Source organism: Equus przewalskii, chromosome 26 (assembly GCF_037783145.1).
Source record: "Equus przewalskii isolate Varuska chromosome 26, EquPr2, whole genome shotgun sequence".
In the NCBI taxonomy this organism is placed as follows: Eukaryota; Metazoa; Chordata; class Mammalia; order Perissodactyla; family Equidae; genus Equus; species Equus przewalskii.
The window spans coordinates 35,992,680-36,010,746 of NC_091856.1; the positions used below are offsets into that span (position 1 = coordinate 35,992,680).

At 58.6% G+C, this 18,067-nt stretch overlaps 1 protein-coding gene across 8 annotated transcripts in view; it reads right to left on the reverse strand.

Moving 5' to 3' along the window:
* The window catches only part of VAV2 (vav guanine nucleotide exchange factor 2), a 191,146-nt gene that overhangs the window by 136,792 nt on the left and 36,287 nt on the right, over nt 1–18,067 (reverse strand). For all 8 annotated transcript variants that reach the window (XM_070595452.1, XM_070595451.1, XM_070595455.1 and 5 more), the window contains exon 2: nt 11,873–11,989. In XM_070595452.1, coding sequence (XP_070451553.1) covers nt 11,873–11,989 — 117 coding nt within the window. The remainder of the gene's footprint in view (nt 1–11,872; nt 11,990–18,067) is intronic.

The following is an 18,067-nucleotide window of genomic DNA, read 5'->3' on the forward strand; positions in this document are numbered from 1 at the left end:
CATGATTCCATTTATGTGAAATGTCCAGAACAGGCAAATCCATAGAGACAGAAAGCACATCAGTGGTCGCCAGGGACTAGGGGACGGGAGAGGAAGAAATAAGATTTCCTTTTGGGGTGATGAAAAAGTTCTGGAACAAGATAGTGGTGACAGCTGCACAACACTGCGAACATATTGAAAACCACTGAGCTTACACTTTAAATTTATGTTAGGTTCATTTTATCACAATAAATTTTTTAAAAAGAATGAAACTCAGAAAGTATCACCACGGTTAATGTCCCAGGGCTCCAGCCCAAACACCCAGCCCACGTTCCAGGCGGAGGGCGGGCATGCGCATGCGCAACCAGCACCCTGGGGGCCGGGCACCTGGGGAACGCTTTCTAAGCCACGGCGCCCCCCTCAACAAGGCCACAGCAATGCCCCGTGTGACTCAGAGGGCCCCCACCGGAGGACCTGCCTGGCCGCAGACCCCTATGTGCCTCTAGAAGAACAGGTATTGCTTGAGGAGGCCCTTCCAGGGTGCCAAGAAAGGACACTTTGTTACAATTAAATATTTACATTTTGATTTTTTCTCCTTCTCTCTTTAGTCTCATTCAGCTTTTTTTGCAGCAAACATCAAGTTAGGCTTCAATAGAAACAATTAACGTCTTGGGGCGCTGGGAAGAAACAATTAGCCAGTTAAAATTTAATTAACTGTGGATACAGACCAAAAAAAGCATGCAGCAGTCGCTCCACGACTAGTTGAGAAAATACAAACTCTTGACCCACGGGGTAAGGTAGACACAGAAGAGAGCTGGCAAAGATGTGCGCAGCTTGCCTGACACCTGTGGGGACCAGAGAGGCACCCCTGATGACTACCACCAAGAAGTCATCAGCCAGTCCAGCCTTCTGTTCACAGATGGGGAAACTGAAGCCCACAGGGGACAGCAGCAACCCGCTCACGTGCAGCGAGGCTCGGAGGCCAAAGCAGGCTTGGACACAGCACTCCTGACTCCCATTGCCTCCATCCCCGACTTCTCCATCAGACGTGACCGCTGCCACCACAGAGGCCCCTCTCCCCCAAAATGAGTCAGAAGCAAGAAGGGAGTCACAGGTACATGACCAGGGATCAAGGATCGACCTACTCAGCCAAAGGCTCCTCTCAGAGACCCGACTGGGGTCTGGGAGTCACCGCCTCCCTAGGACTCCGCCGAGGGTTTTGATGGACCAAAACAAAGACCCAGAGGCTCCCCAGCCTCCCATCCCAGTTTGGACCATCTCACGTGGCGGGGTGGGCTGAGATCTCCCAGCACACAGCTCATCAGACTGGCAGAGACTCGGCGACGGAAACCCTACCGCCCTCCACCCTCGTGCACCAGGAAGGTGCTGATGGCCAATGGCTCCCGTCTGGAAAGGGAGAAAGAGAAAACCATTCCCACCACCAGCTAAAAAACAGCAAGTCAGCATCCGATGGGCTTATTTGAGTCTGTGCGTGTGTGCATGCATGTGTGCGTGCATGCATGTGCGTGCATGCATGTGCGTGTGTGCATGTGTGCATGTGTCCGGCTGTCAAGTTCTTCTGAAAGCGGATGGGCTAATAATGCCCCAAACTGACAACCAGCAGATAAAAGGGGGAAACGTTTTCAAGCGGAAACTCCGCAGCCTCGCCGACAGCCCTCACTGGGCTCTGAGGGAGCCTGGAGGCAGCTCCCGCTCCACGGCAACCGCGTGTTCACGAGTAACCAGCACGGAGCGGGTGCTGCGAGAAGAGCAGAGCGGCTCACCGACAACATTAAGACAGGCGTGTAAATGAACCCGCCGCAGCATCGACGTCTGAGTCATCAAACCAAGCGGCAGAAAGTCATCCGCACTCAGCAAGTTAACGCGCAAACATTAAGAGGAAATGAGCACACACGTGGCGGCGCGGGGCCTAGGCATAGAGATAAAGGGTGTCCGATCGATACCCCAAGGCTGCCTGCTACCTTCTTCCCTGACCAGACAGGCCCGGGGGATGTGGTCATGGACGCAGATGCTAACGGAGAAATCGATGGTGCGGCTGAGAGGGCACCTTGGTACCCTGTCGACCCCTGACGGGATGCAGGTGGGACGAGGTGGCTGGGGAAGGCTGGCGCTCCGGGCAGCAGAACGAGCAGTCGGCTGTACCCTGCCCACTGCCAAGGCCATCGCCCGCCCACTCCGTGTGGGCTGGTCTAACGAGGGCACCGTCCCGAGAGCTGCCGCCTTCAGGACTCACACGCGCAGCCAGGCAGCCCATCTCCTTGGTGCTCCTCCAGCTGCTCTCAGAGCAGGGGTCGACCTGCAGACCCATTTTACAGACGAGAAAACTATGGTCCCAAGAGGCACAGTGACCTGTGGGTCGAGCCCAGCGCCGTCTAGGTCCCGACTGCAGCCCGCTCCTCGTCACGTTCCGTCCCGAGCTCGCAAAGGTGTCCACTGTCACCTGGCCTCTGGAAGCAGCAGCACTCTCAAGAGGTGGGGAGGACAGCGGTGGGGGGGGTGTCTGTGGGAGGGGCAGGGGCGACAGAAGGGTTCCTGCCATAACAGGGGCAGACGGAGCATCCGTAGAGGACCTGGTTTCCGCTCACATGCCAACTCCAGTGGGCTGTGGGGTGCTGGGGTGCTGTGCTGCTGGGCTCGGGAGGGCGGTGCTGGGATGGACAAGTGGTGGGATGGACAGCGCCTGCCCCAGGCGCTGGAGGGGGCGGCAGCAAGTGCCAGGTGCTGCCAAGCCCAGGGGATGGAGGAGGGGGAAGGACAGGCTGAAGGAAGAGGGTCCCAGGCAGAGAGGAGGCGAGGAACAGAGGGCTGGCAGGCAGGGAGGAAGGGCACCTCTGCCGAACAGACGAAGGCCAAGGCAGCTGGCGCTGGGCAGCAGACCCGGGCCCGGGACCAGCCAGGTGGGTGGCCGTGGATGGACCAACAGTAGGAAGGACGGGGATCCTGGCAGATGTGTCCCCACCTCCCACATCCAGGACAGACACGCAGCTGAGGCCTCGTCATCCCGGAGGTGTGGCTGGGCCTGGCCTACTGCCAGTGACCCCGGGCGGACCATGAGACCACAGCCCCAGCCACCCCACCATCCCAAATCCCAAACCCCAGAGAGTGGGTTTCTTGGCTGTTATGGTCCGGTGGTTTCAAATTAGGTTTTTAGCCTCTTCAGAACCCTTTCTATAAGCAAAATGTCAGCCAAAATGCCATCCAGAAAACAGACACAAGTGGACTCACCGTGATTCAGCGGGCCCTGCCCTCCCTGCCTCCTGAGAAGGCCCGAGGGGTGCGGATCAACCCCTCGAGGGAGGCATCGGCCCCTGCTCAGACCTTCAGGACAAACAGGCAACCACTGCCCCATGTCCTTGAAAGAGAAGATGCTCAGCCCTCTCTCCTGGTTTAGGCCTCTCATGGCCTCTCTCCACACAGCCCTGCCAGCCTCCACACTGCCCTCCTGGCCTCCACACTGCACTGCCCCGCTGGCCTCCACACCACCCGAGTGGCCTCCTCACCGCCCTCCTAGTCTCCTCACTGCCGTCCTGGCCTCCACTCCACCCTCCTGACCTCCATATTGCCCTCCTGACCTCCTCACCGACCCCCTGGCCTCCACACCACCCTGCTGACCTCCTTACCACCCCCCTGGTCTCCTTACCGGCCCCCTGGCCTCCTCACCGCCCCCCTGGCCTCCACTCCACCCTCCTGGCCTCTGCCCTCCTGGCCTCCATATGGCCCTCTTGGCCTCCACACCAACCTCCTGGCCTCCTCACCACCCTCCTGGCCTCCATATTGCCCTCCTGGCCTCCTCACTGCCCTCCTGGCCTCCACACTGCACTGCCCCGCTGGCCTCCACACCACCCCAGTGGCCTCCTCACCGCCCTCCTGGCCTCCTCACTGCCGTCCTGGCCTCCACTCCACCCTCCTGGCCTCCTCACTGTCCTCCTGGCCTCCTCACCGCCCTCCTGGCCTCCTCACCGCCCTCCTGGCCTCCACACTGGCCTCCAGCCTGGCTTCCCCACCCGCCTGCAGATGGCAGAACTCCACACGGTTCACCACGCTCCGTCCCTGCAAACAACTGCCTCACCTGGCACAGGGACAGGCACAGTAGAGCACAGAAGATCTCGACCTCCGCCGTCAGTGGGACCCCCCCACCCAGTTTCACCGTCACCATGGGACACAAGCAAGATGCATCCTCTCCAGGCCCTGGGGTCCCTCCCTCCTCGTGGGCTCTTGAAGATGGCAGGAGCCATGGCAGTGAGGCACCCAGCACGCGGCGGTGTTCAGTGCGTGCGTGCGCTCACCACTGCGGGAGGAGGGCCGGGCTCAGGCAGATGGGCTGTGCGGCCGGCTTCACACACCAAGTTAATGCACGGCCTGCCGGTCCGCCCTCAGCCTCGCTGAGGGCCAGGTGTAACGGCTTGGAAGTTTCTGAGCCTAGCAAAATGTTTTAATGAATAATAAGTAGAATTAAACCCGCTCTTTAGCTCAAATGAGAGAGACAGCCTGGCGGGCCTTCCTCTAGGTACTTAATTCCACCCAAATCAGAGGCTTAAAAGAGGCGAGCTGACCATGTGGAGCTGCAGGTCCCGGGGGGCGGGGGCACGCAGGGAAGCAGCGTCAGACTTCGCTGGAAACGGGTCCCGGAGGTGGGTGATGGGGTGCCACCCCAGGGTACATCCTGGAGGGCCCCCAGGATGTCCCGTCTCCCCAGGCCCCAGCAAGGCGTCTGGGCCAGCCTGGGCTTCGTGACCCACCAAGGGCACCCAAGCCTCTTGCAAGGTGACCCCTGTCCCCACTACAGGCTTCCCAGCTCCTCCTGTAAGACCCACGCAGTCAGGCAAAGACAGCCTGGTGCCCCAGCGTACCAGGTTCGAGTCTGGGCACCTGGGAGACGTCAGTAAAGAAAGCATGAAAGTCCCTACAGCCGGGAAGCTCAGAGTCCAGTCAGGAGAGGTGACTGTGAGCAACGAACCTCGTAAGTAAAGCAACGGCTTAGACGGAGGGCAGCCTGCGAGACAGGAGGCCGCAGTGAAGGGGGAGCAGCACCGTTTCAAACACCGAGATTTGAGCAAGCGCCCAAGGACGCGACGAAGGCAGCCCTGCAGCCACGGGGGAGCCTCTGGGGCAGGGGGGCAGCAGGCAGGACAGCCCAGTGACGGGAGCCTGCGAGGCTGGTCAGCCACTGGGCATGAGCATGGGGGGAAGCAGGGAGCAGGTCCCAGGAAGGACATCCCAGAACCGCCTGCTGGGGTTCCACCCCACTGGGCTCCTGGGCCACCCAGGAGAAACTCCCCTGCCCCTCCCTCCAGGCATCCAGCCTGCCTTCCCCGTGTCCTCCGCCCACAAGGACAGAGTGGCCTCCTGGAAGGCTCTCTCACTTCTACTCCCGGCTTAACCATGTGAGATGGTGGCTGTGACCACAAAGGAATATGGTGGTGGTGGTGATGGTGGTGGTGGCGATGATGGAGGTGATGGTGGTGGTGGTGATGGTGGTGGTGGTGGTGGTGGTGGTGGTGATGGTGGTGGTGATGGTGATGATGGTGGTGATGGTGGTGGTGATGGTGGTGGTGGTGATGGTGGTGGTGATGGTGGTGGTGGTGATGATGGTGGTGATGGTGATGGTGGTGACGGTGATGGTGGACACTGTTCTAACTCACTGCTTCCCGGACTCCAGCCCACAGAGAGCTTCCATGCCACAGCCACCTACAGAGCTCCGATAAAGAGGGGAGAGTGGGTCCAACTGTTCCCACTTTCCAGATGAGGAAATCCAGACTCAGAGAAAGTCACCTGCCCAGGGTCGCTGGAGGCAGCTGGGCCGACCCCAGCAGCGACGCCAGGACCAGGCGCCACGTTGGCCAGGCTGGCCATGACTTCGCTGCCCTCCTGAGGAGGCTGCAAGGCCGGGAGAGGGAGGGCCTTGGGGACAGCCAACTCCCAGACCCAAGACCCCAACGGCCGTGCGACCCGAACGAAGCAAGCTGCTCAGAAACCTCTGCCTCCCGGTCTAGAAAATGGGGTGACATCACGTCACCCTGGGAAGATTATATGACTGACCTACGGGGCCCAGCTCACACTAACGAGACGGGACTGTCACTTCATAGTGATGATTATCCACAACCTTCAGGACCAAATATCATGATTAAGCCACAGAAACCCCGCAGCCTTGCCAGGAACCTCCCTGCAAAATTTCCAACCAGATTTCAAGCTACAGCAGTGGTGCCCCTGCAAGATCCAGCCGACGCTGGCCACCCACTCTCCCTCCCACGCTCCCTCTCACCCTGAGCCCTGTGCATCCGACACACAGCCGGGAACAGGGCATGTGCCGCCGAGGAGGGAGCAGGGCCGGCCGGATTTCACCAGCCCGCCCTGCTGGCTCCAGCTTGCCCACCTCGGCCCTCGGCTCGCCCGCCCTGGGCAGCGCAGAAAGCACTCACAACTGCTTTGAGTCGAAACCTAATACCTTTAATGTGGCCCTTCGGGAAAATACCAGGAAAGGCAGCCAAAAAGGGAAAGCCCTCCAGAATCCACTTTCTGGATCTCTCAGCTCCTGCTGGAGCTTGCTGGCGGGTTAGCAAGAAGAGGAACAAAATACTAATAAAAATGTCTAGTCTGTCACTTCCTCGCTGAGCCCTCAACACAGTGCCACACACCAGATCATTACTGTCTTCACTTTCTCCCTGCAGAAACCAAAGCTCAAGAGCCCAGGGACTTGCAGAGTCTGGATTCACACCCAGGTCTAACTGAGGGAGGGCCCTCTTTCTCCCGCCCACCTCCTCCAGCGCCTCCCTCCACCAGAATCCGGATGAGAGAAGGCACCAGAAGGAAGGTGCAGTGGACCGGCCTGGCTGGCTTCCCCTGTGCGGGGGGCCTGCTCCCTCAGTGGTTGGCTGCACCCAGGGGTCCACAGCCCTCAAGGTCTCCAGGGCTCCAGCTGCCTGCTGCCCTGCCGAGGCCTCTGCCAAGGGTCTCCCTGGGTGCCCTGGGGGGGAGCAGAGAGAACCAGTCTGACATGGGGCTGCCCCTCCAAGCACTGCTCCTGGGTCAAGGAAACACTTCTTGGAGCTTCGTGCACCCCAAAACATCAGCTCCCCTCTGCACCTGCCCCGCTCAGTCCACTCTGCCGCAATGGAAATGCGGGAGGGAGAAGCCCAAGGGCCGGGGGCGCAGGCTACACTGAAAGAGCACGCGGAGGGCCTTCCTGTTGTGTAAACAGGACGAACACCGTGGAACCAGCTCCCAATCTCTGCAGCGCATCCCCAGGGAGAGGGGCTCGGCGTCTCCCCAAACAACAGGGCTCTTGTGGCAGTGGTACTTGCACAGCGCACGATCCCCGCCCCCCATGACCACATCACAGAGGAGAGGCTCGGGTCAGGGCTGAAGGCGGGCCAGAGCCGGCCAGCCCCAGCAGAAAGTCCTAGAGCTTTCACCTCCTCACTCCGCTTTCCCACCGTGAACCGCACAACAGCTAATCCAGGTGTCCCCTTGGAGAACAAAGGCCATGACGGTCCTTCGCTGCCTTTTATCTCTACTACAACAAGTGCTTAATAAATACTTGTAAATTAGATGCTTGATGGGCAGATGGATGGATGGATGGATGGGTGGATGGAGGAATGAATGAATGAATGAACAAATCAATAAATGAATGCCTTTTCTCTTTCCAAAGAATGACTCCAACAACATGAGAGACTTGGAAAGATGAGAGGCAGCTGTTTAGAAAAAGAACAAGAAGGCCCAGAACCCGGGCAGGACCTGAACACTACAAACCTTCTTAAATAATAGCAAAAAAAAAATCTAGAAATTTCTAAACCAGGCTGAGACTGACTAACCAGCTGTTCCACAAGGATCCTTCTACTCCTGAATCCTACGGATGTACGTGGAAGATGACCAGGCAAGAAGTGAGAGAGAGTCCTGTGCTTCACCTCAAATCCACCCCCGCACTCCCAGCAGACCACCACTGATGGACCCTAAACCCTTTCCCCCCGCCCTGCAACAGGCCTCAGCGTCACTTTCAAGACAGCCTGGCAGCTTCTGGTTGGCAGCAACCGGAATTGGCCCTAAAGATCAACCCTCGGCCCCTCTGGCCTCGTCCACCCAGAAACCACGGGTCAACTCTGCTATCACTGAGCTTTGTGTTCAGGAGAGGGATGGACACTGCCTTCCCGCTGGCTGGGACTCATCACTCCTCAGGGCCAGCCGTGGCGTCCGGCGGAAGGCAGAGCAGGCGGGCACATCTGCATGGGCCGACGTCACTGAGGGCCCCCTGCGCACTTCTGGAACAGCCGTGGGCATCCCTACTGGGCTGGGCTCCTGAAGGGCGAAGGATGCATCTGGGCCCATGGGAAACATTAGTCCACGTCCCTGAAGAGACGCTGGGACGTTCGCTCTGTCTCTGTGCCCAGAGGGAACCCTGCACCACAACCTCCATCCCAGGCCCGTCCTCAGAAAACAGCCCCTGAGTCAGCCTCTCCAGACCTGCTCTCACCACCCCAAGCCTAAGGACCAGGAGGCTGGAGCTGGCAAGTCCCCACACAGTCCACTGCTGCACCCTGGCCAGGCCGCACTCTGGGGCGGGAGTCCCGTGTGCCTTCACACCGAGCAGAGCAGGCTGTGGGTGGGCAGAAGGGCGCCGGGACTCGGCTGTGTTTTGCTTTTCCAGGGGATCCCGTCCCTGGACATCAGGAGGCACTGGCCAAGCAAACAGGCTCCGGTCAGTGGCTCCTCTGTGGCAAGAGCACGCCCCAGCGTCCCAAGCCTCAGCGGACCCCAGGTCAGGCTCAGCTTGGAAGTGCTGACCAGAGGCTGACCACAGTAAGACAAACACACAGGGAAGGAGGAGAACGAAGACACGGCCGCTGAGCCAGACGGACAGGGAGGACGAGGCGGGGGCCAAGCGATTCTGCTCCTGCTGCCTCCGTGGGCACCAGCGCCCAGCACATGGTCACAGGGTCCCCTTCACACACAGGGACGACACAGGCCGCCCCACACGGCCAAGAGGAGGCCAAAGGACCAAGGAGAAGCGCGGCAGAGAACAAGAGTGGGCCTCACGGGCAAACACGAGTCTACTTCCTGCCCCACAGGAAGGCAAGGCAGCATGCTCATCGCCATTTTACAATTAGGACCTGGAGAAACTGAGTCACCTGAACACGGCCACCCACTGGTGACGGCAGAGCTGAGACTCAGACCCAGCCTGTGGGGTCCTAGGGTCGGTCCTTAGCCACCTGGCTCCGTCTTCCAAAGGTGCAGATGTTAAGTCTTTACAAATAAAATAATGGAGAAAAGCATAATCGAGAGGCAGCTGCCACCCACCTGTGAAAGCGTAGTTTCGTTTCAACCAAACCTGGGGGTGGTGGGAATAAGGATGGTGGCAGCGACCCCCGGGCAAGGAGCACCCACTCTGGGCTGGGCACCCTGCTGAGGGCTCCCTACAAGTTCATCCACCTAGTCCTCTTGTCCACCTCTCACAGCCGCGCAGACTGAGGGTCAGTCACGGCGCCATCTGCCAAGGTCATCCAGCCAGTAAGGGGAGCCAGCTTTTAAACCAGGTTGGTCTGACTCGAGGGTCCGACCTGAAAAGCGGCTGCAGGACAGGGCCGCTCTGGGCCATCAGAAACGCTCTCCCCGAGCCCAGCCCTTCCTGCAGCCTTGGGCCTCCGTGCAGGGCATGAGGCTGAACCAAGGCACCTGCGGCTAGGCGCCGGGGTCCGAGCGGGTGTGTCTCTCCCATTCCCAGCACCCGACACGGCGATTCACAGCCCAAATCCACTGCCCACTCCCAGGGTCCCACAGTGGCTGCCACAGCATAGCAAAGCACCACCACTGACAGTCACAGTGCGTCGTGGGCAGACCAGAGGCCAGCGTGAGCAGCAGCCCCCATGCAGCCCCTCTGTGCTGCTGACATGCCTACCTCGGGGCCAAACCACCTCGCTGGAACCATTGACGACAAAGAAGGGCGCCCCACTTGCACACTGCTCAGCCGCACGGCTGGCAGGTCATGTGATGAGACTTTAATCCAAATTTGTGTACATCTTACATCATGGCATTCGGCTGGAGCAAACTCAGAGCAAAGTGGGAGTAGAGACTGACGACTCTGCATTTTAACTGCTGGCCAAGAAGTGGGTTTGGCCAGGGTTTATCCTGCCTTTTTCTCTATACAATTATTTTAAATACCAGTTGTGTGCACGACTGTCTATGTGAAAGTGTGTGTGAGAGCTGTGAGCGCACGTGAGTGGATGTGCATGAGTGAGAGTGTGTGTGTGTGTGTTCTGAAGCCCCCTTCTCCAGAGCCTAGAGCCTTCGGCACCGCCCCTGGCTAGGCACCGCTGTTTGCATGGAGAAAGAACGGAGAGAGGTTCCAATGCATCTGAAAGCAGATCTGTGGGAACCAAGAGGCCCTTGATGGGCAGGACCAGCCTGGTTGCATTCAAGCTTCAGCAGCTCCCGCCCCAGCAGACGCGCCCCTGGGCAGAGGGATGCACGCAGCCTCAGGTCCCCGGCAGGTGCACTGCAGCAGAAGGCACAATGCTGAGTCATTCAAGAGAGGAACAGAAACCTCTAGAACTGGCTGATTACACAAAGAGATGGGCTTCTGAACAGGTCTCCAAATCTCGTTCCCAGAGACTTTCAGAACTCAGGAAGAGTACCGTCAGGCCCAGGTGGCTTATGGGAAAGTCCTGGTTATTGATGCTAATTTGACACTTCACAGCACTTCAAATGAGGGCTCCTCCTCTTGAAGTGGATTCTCAGCATTTGCGATAGCAAGTGCAAAATTCCCTTCCCGCTTCATCAATCGTGTACTCCCTGAACACTTCCTCAAACACTAAGTCCCCAATAATGGTCCTCAGATAAATCAGGCAATAAATATCTCCTGATATTTCCCATCAGCAGGTGGAGACAAGCTCCTTGGGGAATCCAGGAAGCAGCCATTGGCAGAGGCTGTGCCAGCGGCAGAGGGAAGGGCCAGGCGTGGTCCTCCCAGGGCACACAGGGACTTGGGGACACCTGGACCACAGGCCGTGCAGAACCAGGTCTGCACTGGAGCCCTCAGCCCCTGAGATCAAGATACCTCGGTGCTGACGCCACCAATTTAAAAGGAGTGACCTTGGACCTGCTGTGCTTTCGGATGGTGCGGGACACCCTGCATGGGGACTCTGAACCCAGGAAGACATAAATGAGCCACAGCCTGCCCCGCCCCGGCCTTTGTACCTGCCCAGCCTCAGGTACCCCTCGCCTGTGCCAGCAGGGCTTCTGCAGGACAGCTGCCAGGTGACACTTTGTGAGAACACAGGGAGACCCCCCAGGCTGTTCAGCCCGGACCCAAGAGGTCGCCTCCAGGGACCTTGGGAGTTCAGGGAATCACCCCCTCCTTGACCAACACCTGCTCAGAGCCCAGGCAGTTCTGCTTGTTTCAGGTGTACGCGTGAAGGCTCCTCTCACGGAGCACCACGATAAAAGCTGTCCCCGTGTCATCCCAGCCAGCCCTCAGGAGCTGGTCCTAACACGGGCCCATCTCCCACGAAGAATCTGGCTCAGGGCAGGAATGAAGCTCTCAGGGTCCAGATGGAAAGGCAGGGCCGGGACCCCATCGCCAGGTCTGTCCTCGTCCACGTCCAGCTCTCCCTCTGTCCTCCTGGATGCATGATGCCTGGCCTCTCCCTGAACGGCGTGAGAGGAGGGAGGGGCCACCCCGCTGCCCCTAGCCCCCAATACTCCCCCGACACCCATTTGCAACACAACCCAGCCCGCACTTGCCCGACACAGGATGGAAGAAGAGCCTTGGCTCTGTGTTGGAGGGGCCAGGCCCGTTCTGTTCACTGGGGCCACCAGCCACTGAGCCAGCCCCTCAGCCCCCACCCCTGCGTGGCTGAGAGTAGAGGAAGAGGCCACTCACCTTCCCGAAGTCTCGGACATCGAAGAGGTCGAAGGGGTCAAACAGCTCGCTATTTCTTAATCCAAATTTATCATGGCAGACCTTAAGGAAGGTGCGGATGTTCTTCAAACACAGGAACTAGAGAAGAGAAGGGAAAACGATTAAACCTGCAGAGTCTGTAGGGATCAGAACAATAACAGCAGCCAACTTTCGCTTCCGTGTGCCGACACGGACGAGCACGCTCCTGTTCCGAGAAGACCCCCAGATCTGGCTGTCGCAGACGGGCCCGGCTCGTCTTGGCCATTCAGGACGCCTGCAGCCCTGCCAGGGGGATGTGAACATTTCAACTGTGATAATCAAGACGGGAACAAAAGATGCCGCCTTGAGTCAGCAAGGGTGGAGCACACACACACGCACCGCCTTCAACCCACCGCACAGACCCAGCACAGTTACTTTACACGTGACAAAGCCGGCAGCCAGGACCCACCCTGCGAGGCTGTGCTGGACCCCAGGAGCACACGCCACACACACAGCCACGGTGGGGGCCAGCGGGGACACAAAGGCCAGAGTTCCCAGATGAGCACCCGGGGCACCTCTTCCACTGGGCCACCCAACCGCAGTGGGCCTGGCAACACAACTGGGTGGGGGCTTGGGGGGCCGTGAGCAGGATCGCCAGCTTCCAGACCCTGGGGAGAAGGAGCTGGTAAAGAACATATAGGGGGAGCAAGGGAGGCAGCCTGGAGTGCAGACTTTGGAGTCACTCAGCCCTGGGTTCAAATTCTGTCTGCTGATTCTAACTTTGGGGACAGGGAGAATGGCTTCGGCTCCTGAGCCTGGTTTCCTAACACCATGTGCTCCTCTGGGTTAATTGCGTTCCCTGAGGGCACAGGTGGACATTTGGTATGTGGGAGCCATCAGCCCACCCAGGCCAGCTCAGTGTGGGCGTCCACAAGGCAAGGACGCAGACACACACACAGCTGAAGAATAACCCAGGATTTCGGACCTCCTCCTCATCAATGACCATCGTCTAAGGGCTTGATTTCAAGCGAGCTGCAGAGCCTGCGCCTGCTCACCGGGAATCCAGACAGATGGACAGCTTCAGACGAAGGCCAGGCCAGAATCAGAAGCTGAGGCAGGCCGGGTGCAAACCAAGCTGCACCGAGAACCCCATCACGGCAGGGCGGATGTGCACCTCTGCTGGCCCCCCACCCCCAGGGGGCAGTGCCCCAGCCTGGAGCACCCTCTGCACTGGCCACTTCTCTCGTCCTGCTGGGACTGGTCACTGGTCACAACAACACTGACTCATTTGCTTTGTCGTTTACCATTCTCTCTCTTTGTCTTTGTGTGTGTGTATCTCTGTGTATGTGTCTGTATGTCTATCTGTGTGTGTATGTGTGTATCTGTGTGTGTGTATCTCCATGTATGTATCTGTATGTGTATCTGTGTACCTGTGTACCTCTGTGTACGTACCTGTATGTGTATCTGTGTGTATCAGTGTGTATCTGTGTGTGTACCTGTGTGTATATGTGTGTGTACGTGTGTATCTGTGTACATATGTATCTGTGTGTGTATACACGTGTATATGGATCTGTGTGTGTATCTCTATGTGTGTACCTGTGTGTGTGTATCTCTGTGTATGTATCTGTGTATCTGTGTGTGTGTGTGCCTGTGCGTGTGTAATTTTTCCTGAACGTGTGAGAGTAAGCTGCAGACATGATGCCCTTCACCCCCAAGCATCTGATGTGTATTTCCTGAGGACAAGGACGCCCCTTCCATAAGCACAGCACCAATGCCAAAGTCAGGAAATTCACGTGCCCACCACATGCTACCTGGTCTACAGACGGTACCCAGGGACATTTCTTCAATGTAGAAAGATAAAGGACAACCAAAATGTCCTGATGGCAAAAAAATCTCTGGCCCAGGGTCCAATCCTGGATCCACATGACTTCAGTTGTCACCTCTCTTTTGTCTCCACGGACCCAGAACAGTTTTTTCCAATAGAACTTTCTGGAATGATGGAAATGTTCTACATGCACACTGTCCAGTACAACCACTAGACATGTGCCCAGTGAGCACTTGAAATGTGGGTGGCCTGGCTGAAAAATTGCATTTCTAACTTAATTTTATTCTAACTAATTTAAATTTAATAGCTACATGTGAATCTAAAACTCCTCAGTGTTTGTCTTCCACGACCTGACGTTTTTGAAGAACACAGACACAAAAGGACAAATACTGTAAGGATTCCACTTATATGGGGAGCTCGGATAGGTAGACCCACAGAGACAGGAAGTGGGTGGTTGTCCCGGGGGTGGGGCGGGGGGAGTGAGGGTTTCATGGGGACAGAGCTTCAGTTCGGGAAGACGAGCAAGTTCTGGAAATAATAGTGGTGACTGTTATGTAATACTGTGAATGTGCTCAAAGCCACTGAACTGTACACTTAAAAATGGCTAAAATGGTAAATATGTTTTATATATTTTACCATGATAAAAAAATTTACTTAAAAAAAAGAGAGAGACACAGATAAACAGATGCACGGGGAGGAGGCCACGCGGTCATGGAGGTAGAGATTCGAGCGGTGCTCCCACGAGCCAAGGAAGGCCAGAGATGGTCAGGAAACCACAAAGAGGCTGGGACGGAGGGCTGGACAGACCCCGCCTCGGAGCCCCCAAGCCCCTAGTCCTGCCAACACCTTGATCTCGGACTTCTGGCCTCGGGAACCGTGAGAGAATACTTTCTGTTGCTTCTGTCCCCGAGTCTGTGGGACACAAACATGCTGCCCGGGCGTGCAGACGCAGGAGGCGGGGTCTGACTCAGCCCACCCGGCTCCCCTCGTTCCAGCCGGTTCCAGACCCGCTTCCTCCCGGCCGCCGCCCTGCAGGACCCACTGCAGCTCCCAGCCTGGCTCCACTATTTTTTGCACACCACTCGTCTCTCATTTCCACTAGGCATTTATTTTAATGGCTCCTCAGCCTCCCATTTTTGGAGTTAATTACCCAGCTCCTAACCATAATCGCAGCCGCCAAGGCCAGCCTTCCTTTTGGGGCTCAGCACGGGCAGGCGCCCCTTGTCTGGTGGGCACAGCGTCTGCCTGGCCTGGCTCCACCCCACTGTGGCCACCCGGCCCCTAACCTTCCAGAACCGCTCCCCACACAGCTCCAGGCCCACCCCAGGCCCCAAGGCCGGTGGCTGGAAAACTGAGGCTCACAGACGAGTCAGACTTCAGGGAAAGGGAGACGGCGGGACGGGGAGGAAGAACGTGGACTGGGCCTCAGGCCCCGGGGAGGGGGCAGCCCCTAGCACGGGCGTCACCTCCCAGCTTCCTGTGCGCCTGGCACGGCACTGCGTGGTTGGCCCACCCGATGTGTTTAGTCCCCAGTCATTCACCCCATTTTACAGGTAAGGAAACTGAGGCACAGAGAGTTAAGAACCTTGGCTCCCAACCAGAAGGCGGCAAAGCCAAGATTGGAACCTACATCTGCTTCAGAGCCGAGAGGCCCTTCGAGAGGACGGGTCTGCCCGCAGGGAGGCCGTCATTCCCGGTCCCTCCGTCCTGTGCTCTCATCACCAGCATCCCTTCACCCTCATAAGAGGCCCATTTTCAATGATAAGTGACAGGGTCACTCTGCCCACCTCTCTCCTTGTACAGTTAGGGAAACTGAGGCCCAGAGAGGGAGAGAGCAAGGAAGGCCCAGGCCCTGTGTCCAGATTCCTACCCCCTTTTCTTCGCATTTGGCGGGGCCAGTTCCTGCTGCTCGTGTCCACCCACCTGTCTTCCGGTGGCCCCCATGCCCCCCATCCCTGGGCAGAGGAGGGCGTGAGGCTGGGGCCTGGCCTATCAGAGCCTCGCCATCCCTTGCGCACAGCGGGGACGGTCAGATTCCAGGAAAGAGACTCCTTGAGGGGTGAGAGCGGACAGGACGCAGGCCCGAAGCGGCTGCAGGCACGTGTCAGCCATGCGCTGAGACAAGGCGGGCGAGGGAGGGCCCAGACAGGGGCCAGTGTGAGGCCAGAAGCTGCCCATCCTTGTCACATGGCCAGGGGAGGCCTGACGGCCGCCATGTCCCCTAAGGCTTCAGGGGCGGGTGGCATTCTTCTCTTTCCTCAGCCTCCCAGGCCCTCTGCAAAGGGCAGCCACCATGTCACCAGCATCTCAACATGAACACGCAGCCTCGGAAGTCACTTAAGTGGCCACAGTGAGGATCTGTCCCTGGAACACTGGCCCTGTGACAAGCGGCCCAGACGTGAGTCGGCCCCACTGGGACGGCAGAGACCAGGGCCCCCGCTGGGCTTGTTTAGGGCACTCCATGGGGCGTGGGCTGAACGCAGGGAGGGCTCCCGCCTCCCAGCCCCAAACAATCCGTCCTCCGGGCCTGGCTGTTGTGCAGCGGTCATGTCAACCTCCTCTCTCCAGCCCATTTGTCAGCCTCCCCAGACCTAATCAGGCTGCAATCAGATAAACGAGAGGACACAGGCTCCGTGCCCAGCCGCCACCTCCCCGGGTGCAGCAGGACAGCACAGCTGTCATTCAGCTCTCAGACGGCCCCAGCAGGGGAGTCCTGGACGTGAGAGGCAGAGGAGGGCCCTGAGAGCCAGGACCCCGCCTCTGAGCCTCCAGGCCCCGAGGTGGCCCAGCCCAAGTGGCCTCACTATGGCCACTTAGCGGCCAAACTACTGGCCGGGGAGACACTGCCGGGGACAGCCCCACCCCACCAAGGAGACACAGAGGTGCTGCCCCACCGGGCCGGGCAACCTCACTGGGCTTGCACATCCCCCCAGGCAGTGCTGGAATGGGAAACAGGACAGCCACCCTGCCCCCGGAGCCCACATCCACCAGCAGCTCCTCACAGGCTGCTCAGGTATCTGAGCACTGAGAGGCCAGCACAAAAGGGGAAACTGAGGCACACACAGGTGAAGCCCATCGCGTGAGGTCACACGGCCACAGGCACTGGACAGGGATTTGCCGTTTGAACGCAGGCAGCCTGGGTGCCGACCACTGGGCAATGGAGGGAGGGAACAACTGGGCTCAGCGCCTACCGCGAGCGGGGCAGCACACGGACATGCTCCAGCGCACGAAGCCGCTTACCGACCGCAACGGTCCCGTCAGGTAGGAAGGTCCTCACCCCAGTCCACAGACGGACAAAGCGAGGCTCGGAGCAGCCAGATCACGGACGGGCCCAGGGTCACGTGGTAAATGGTGCGGTCCAGATGACGGCAGAGGCCCCACCTACAGCGCGGAGGGAAGCCCTGCGGCAGCCGAGGACAGCGGCAGAGGGCCCCGGGCCTGCGTTTTCAAGGCGTGGCAGGCTGCCCTGCCCCTTGGGACCCCGCTTGGCACCAGATGCTGCCCTTTGTGAAGTGTGACCCACCCCTCTGGGGTAGACCTGGCTCCTGGTTCCACCCCTCACACCACGTGGGCTTGGGCGGTCTCCTCCTTGCCAAGCGAGGGGCCGGAGGAGGGCTCCAGGGACCCTCCTGGCTCTGACCTCCTGGGCATCTCAATGCAACAGCTCATAAGAATCCCAAAAGCTCCCACGAAGTGAGGGTCTCCGTGTTGTCAGGTGCTACTCACAGCAAGCCGGGTCATCACAGTGATTCCTAATTTCCAGATGAGGAGACTGGGGTTCCAGGAGGCTTCCTCGCCTGCCCAGGGTCACTAGGAAAAATCTGGGACCAATTAACCTCCAAGGCCAAACTGCTGCCCTTTAAGCCATCCTGTCTATAGGTTTCTGAGCAGGAAGACATGATTCTTTTTTATTTTTAAGAAGAAAACAATACTTGTAGGAAAACTAAGTCTGATTGGGGGTGATGGGGAGACAGAGGGTAGGAGCCCAGCCTATGCGCTTGACAGGCAGGCCCCACTCACAGAAACCGGGGCTCAGGGGTCCGGCCGGCGGGGTGGGAGGAGTGTGAACTGATGTCTGTGCAGACAGTACCGGACCAGCGTGTGCACACCGCTTCAGAGTTTGCTAAGACCTTCGTTTTTACATCTGCATTCAGTCCACCCCTACCATGGACTTTTACTTTGAGCTCCAATTTGCAAATGCGGAAACCGAGGCTAGAGAACTGGCGACGAGGAGGGTGACCTCTGGGGGTGCCCTCCAGCCTCTTACAGGGCCTGTCCCAGGGGAAGTCCCTTTGGCCAGCTATGGCAGGAGGCGGGCAGCCGCAGCTCCCAGAAGTGATGCTCGCTGAGGCGGCCCCACAGGGGAAGCCCCT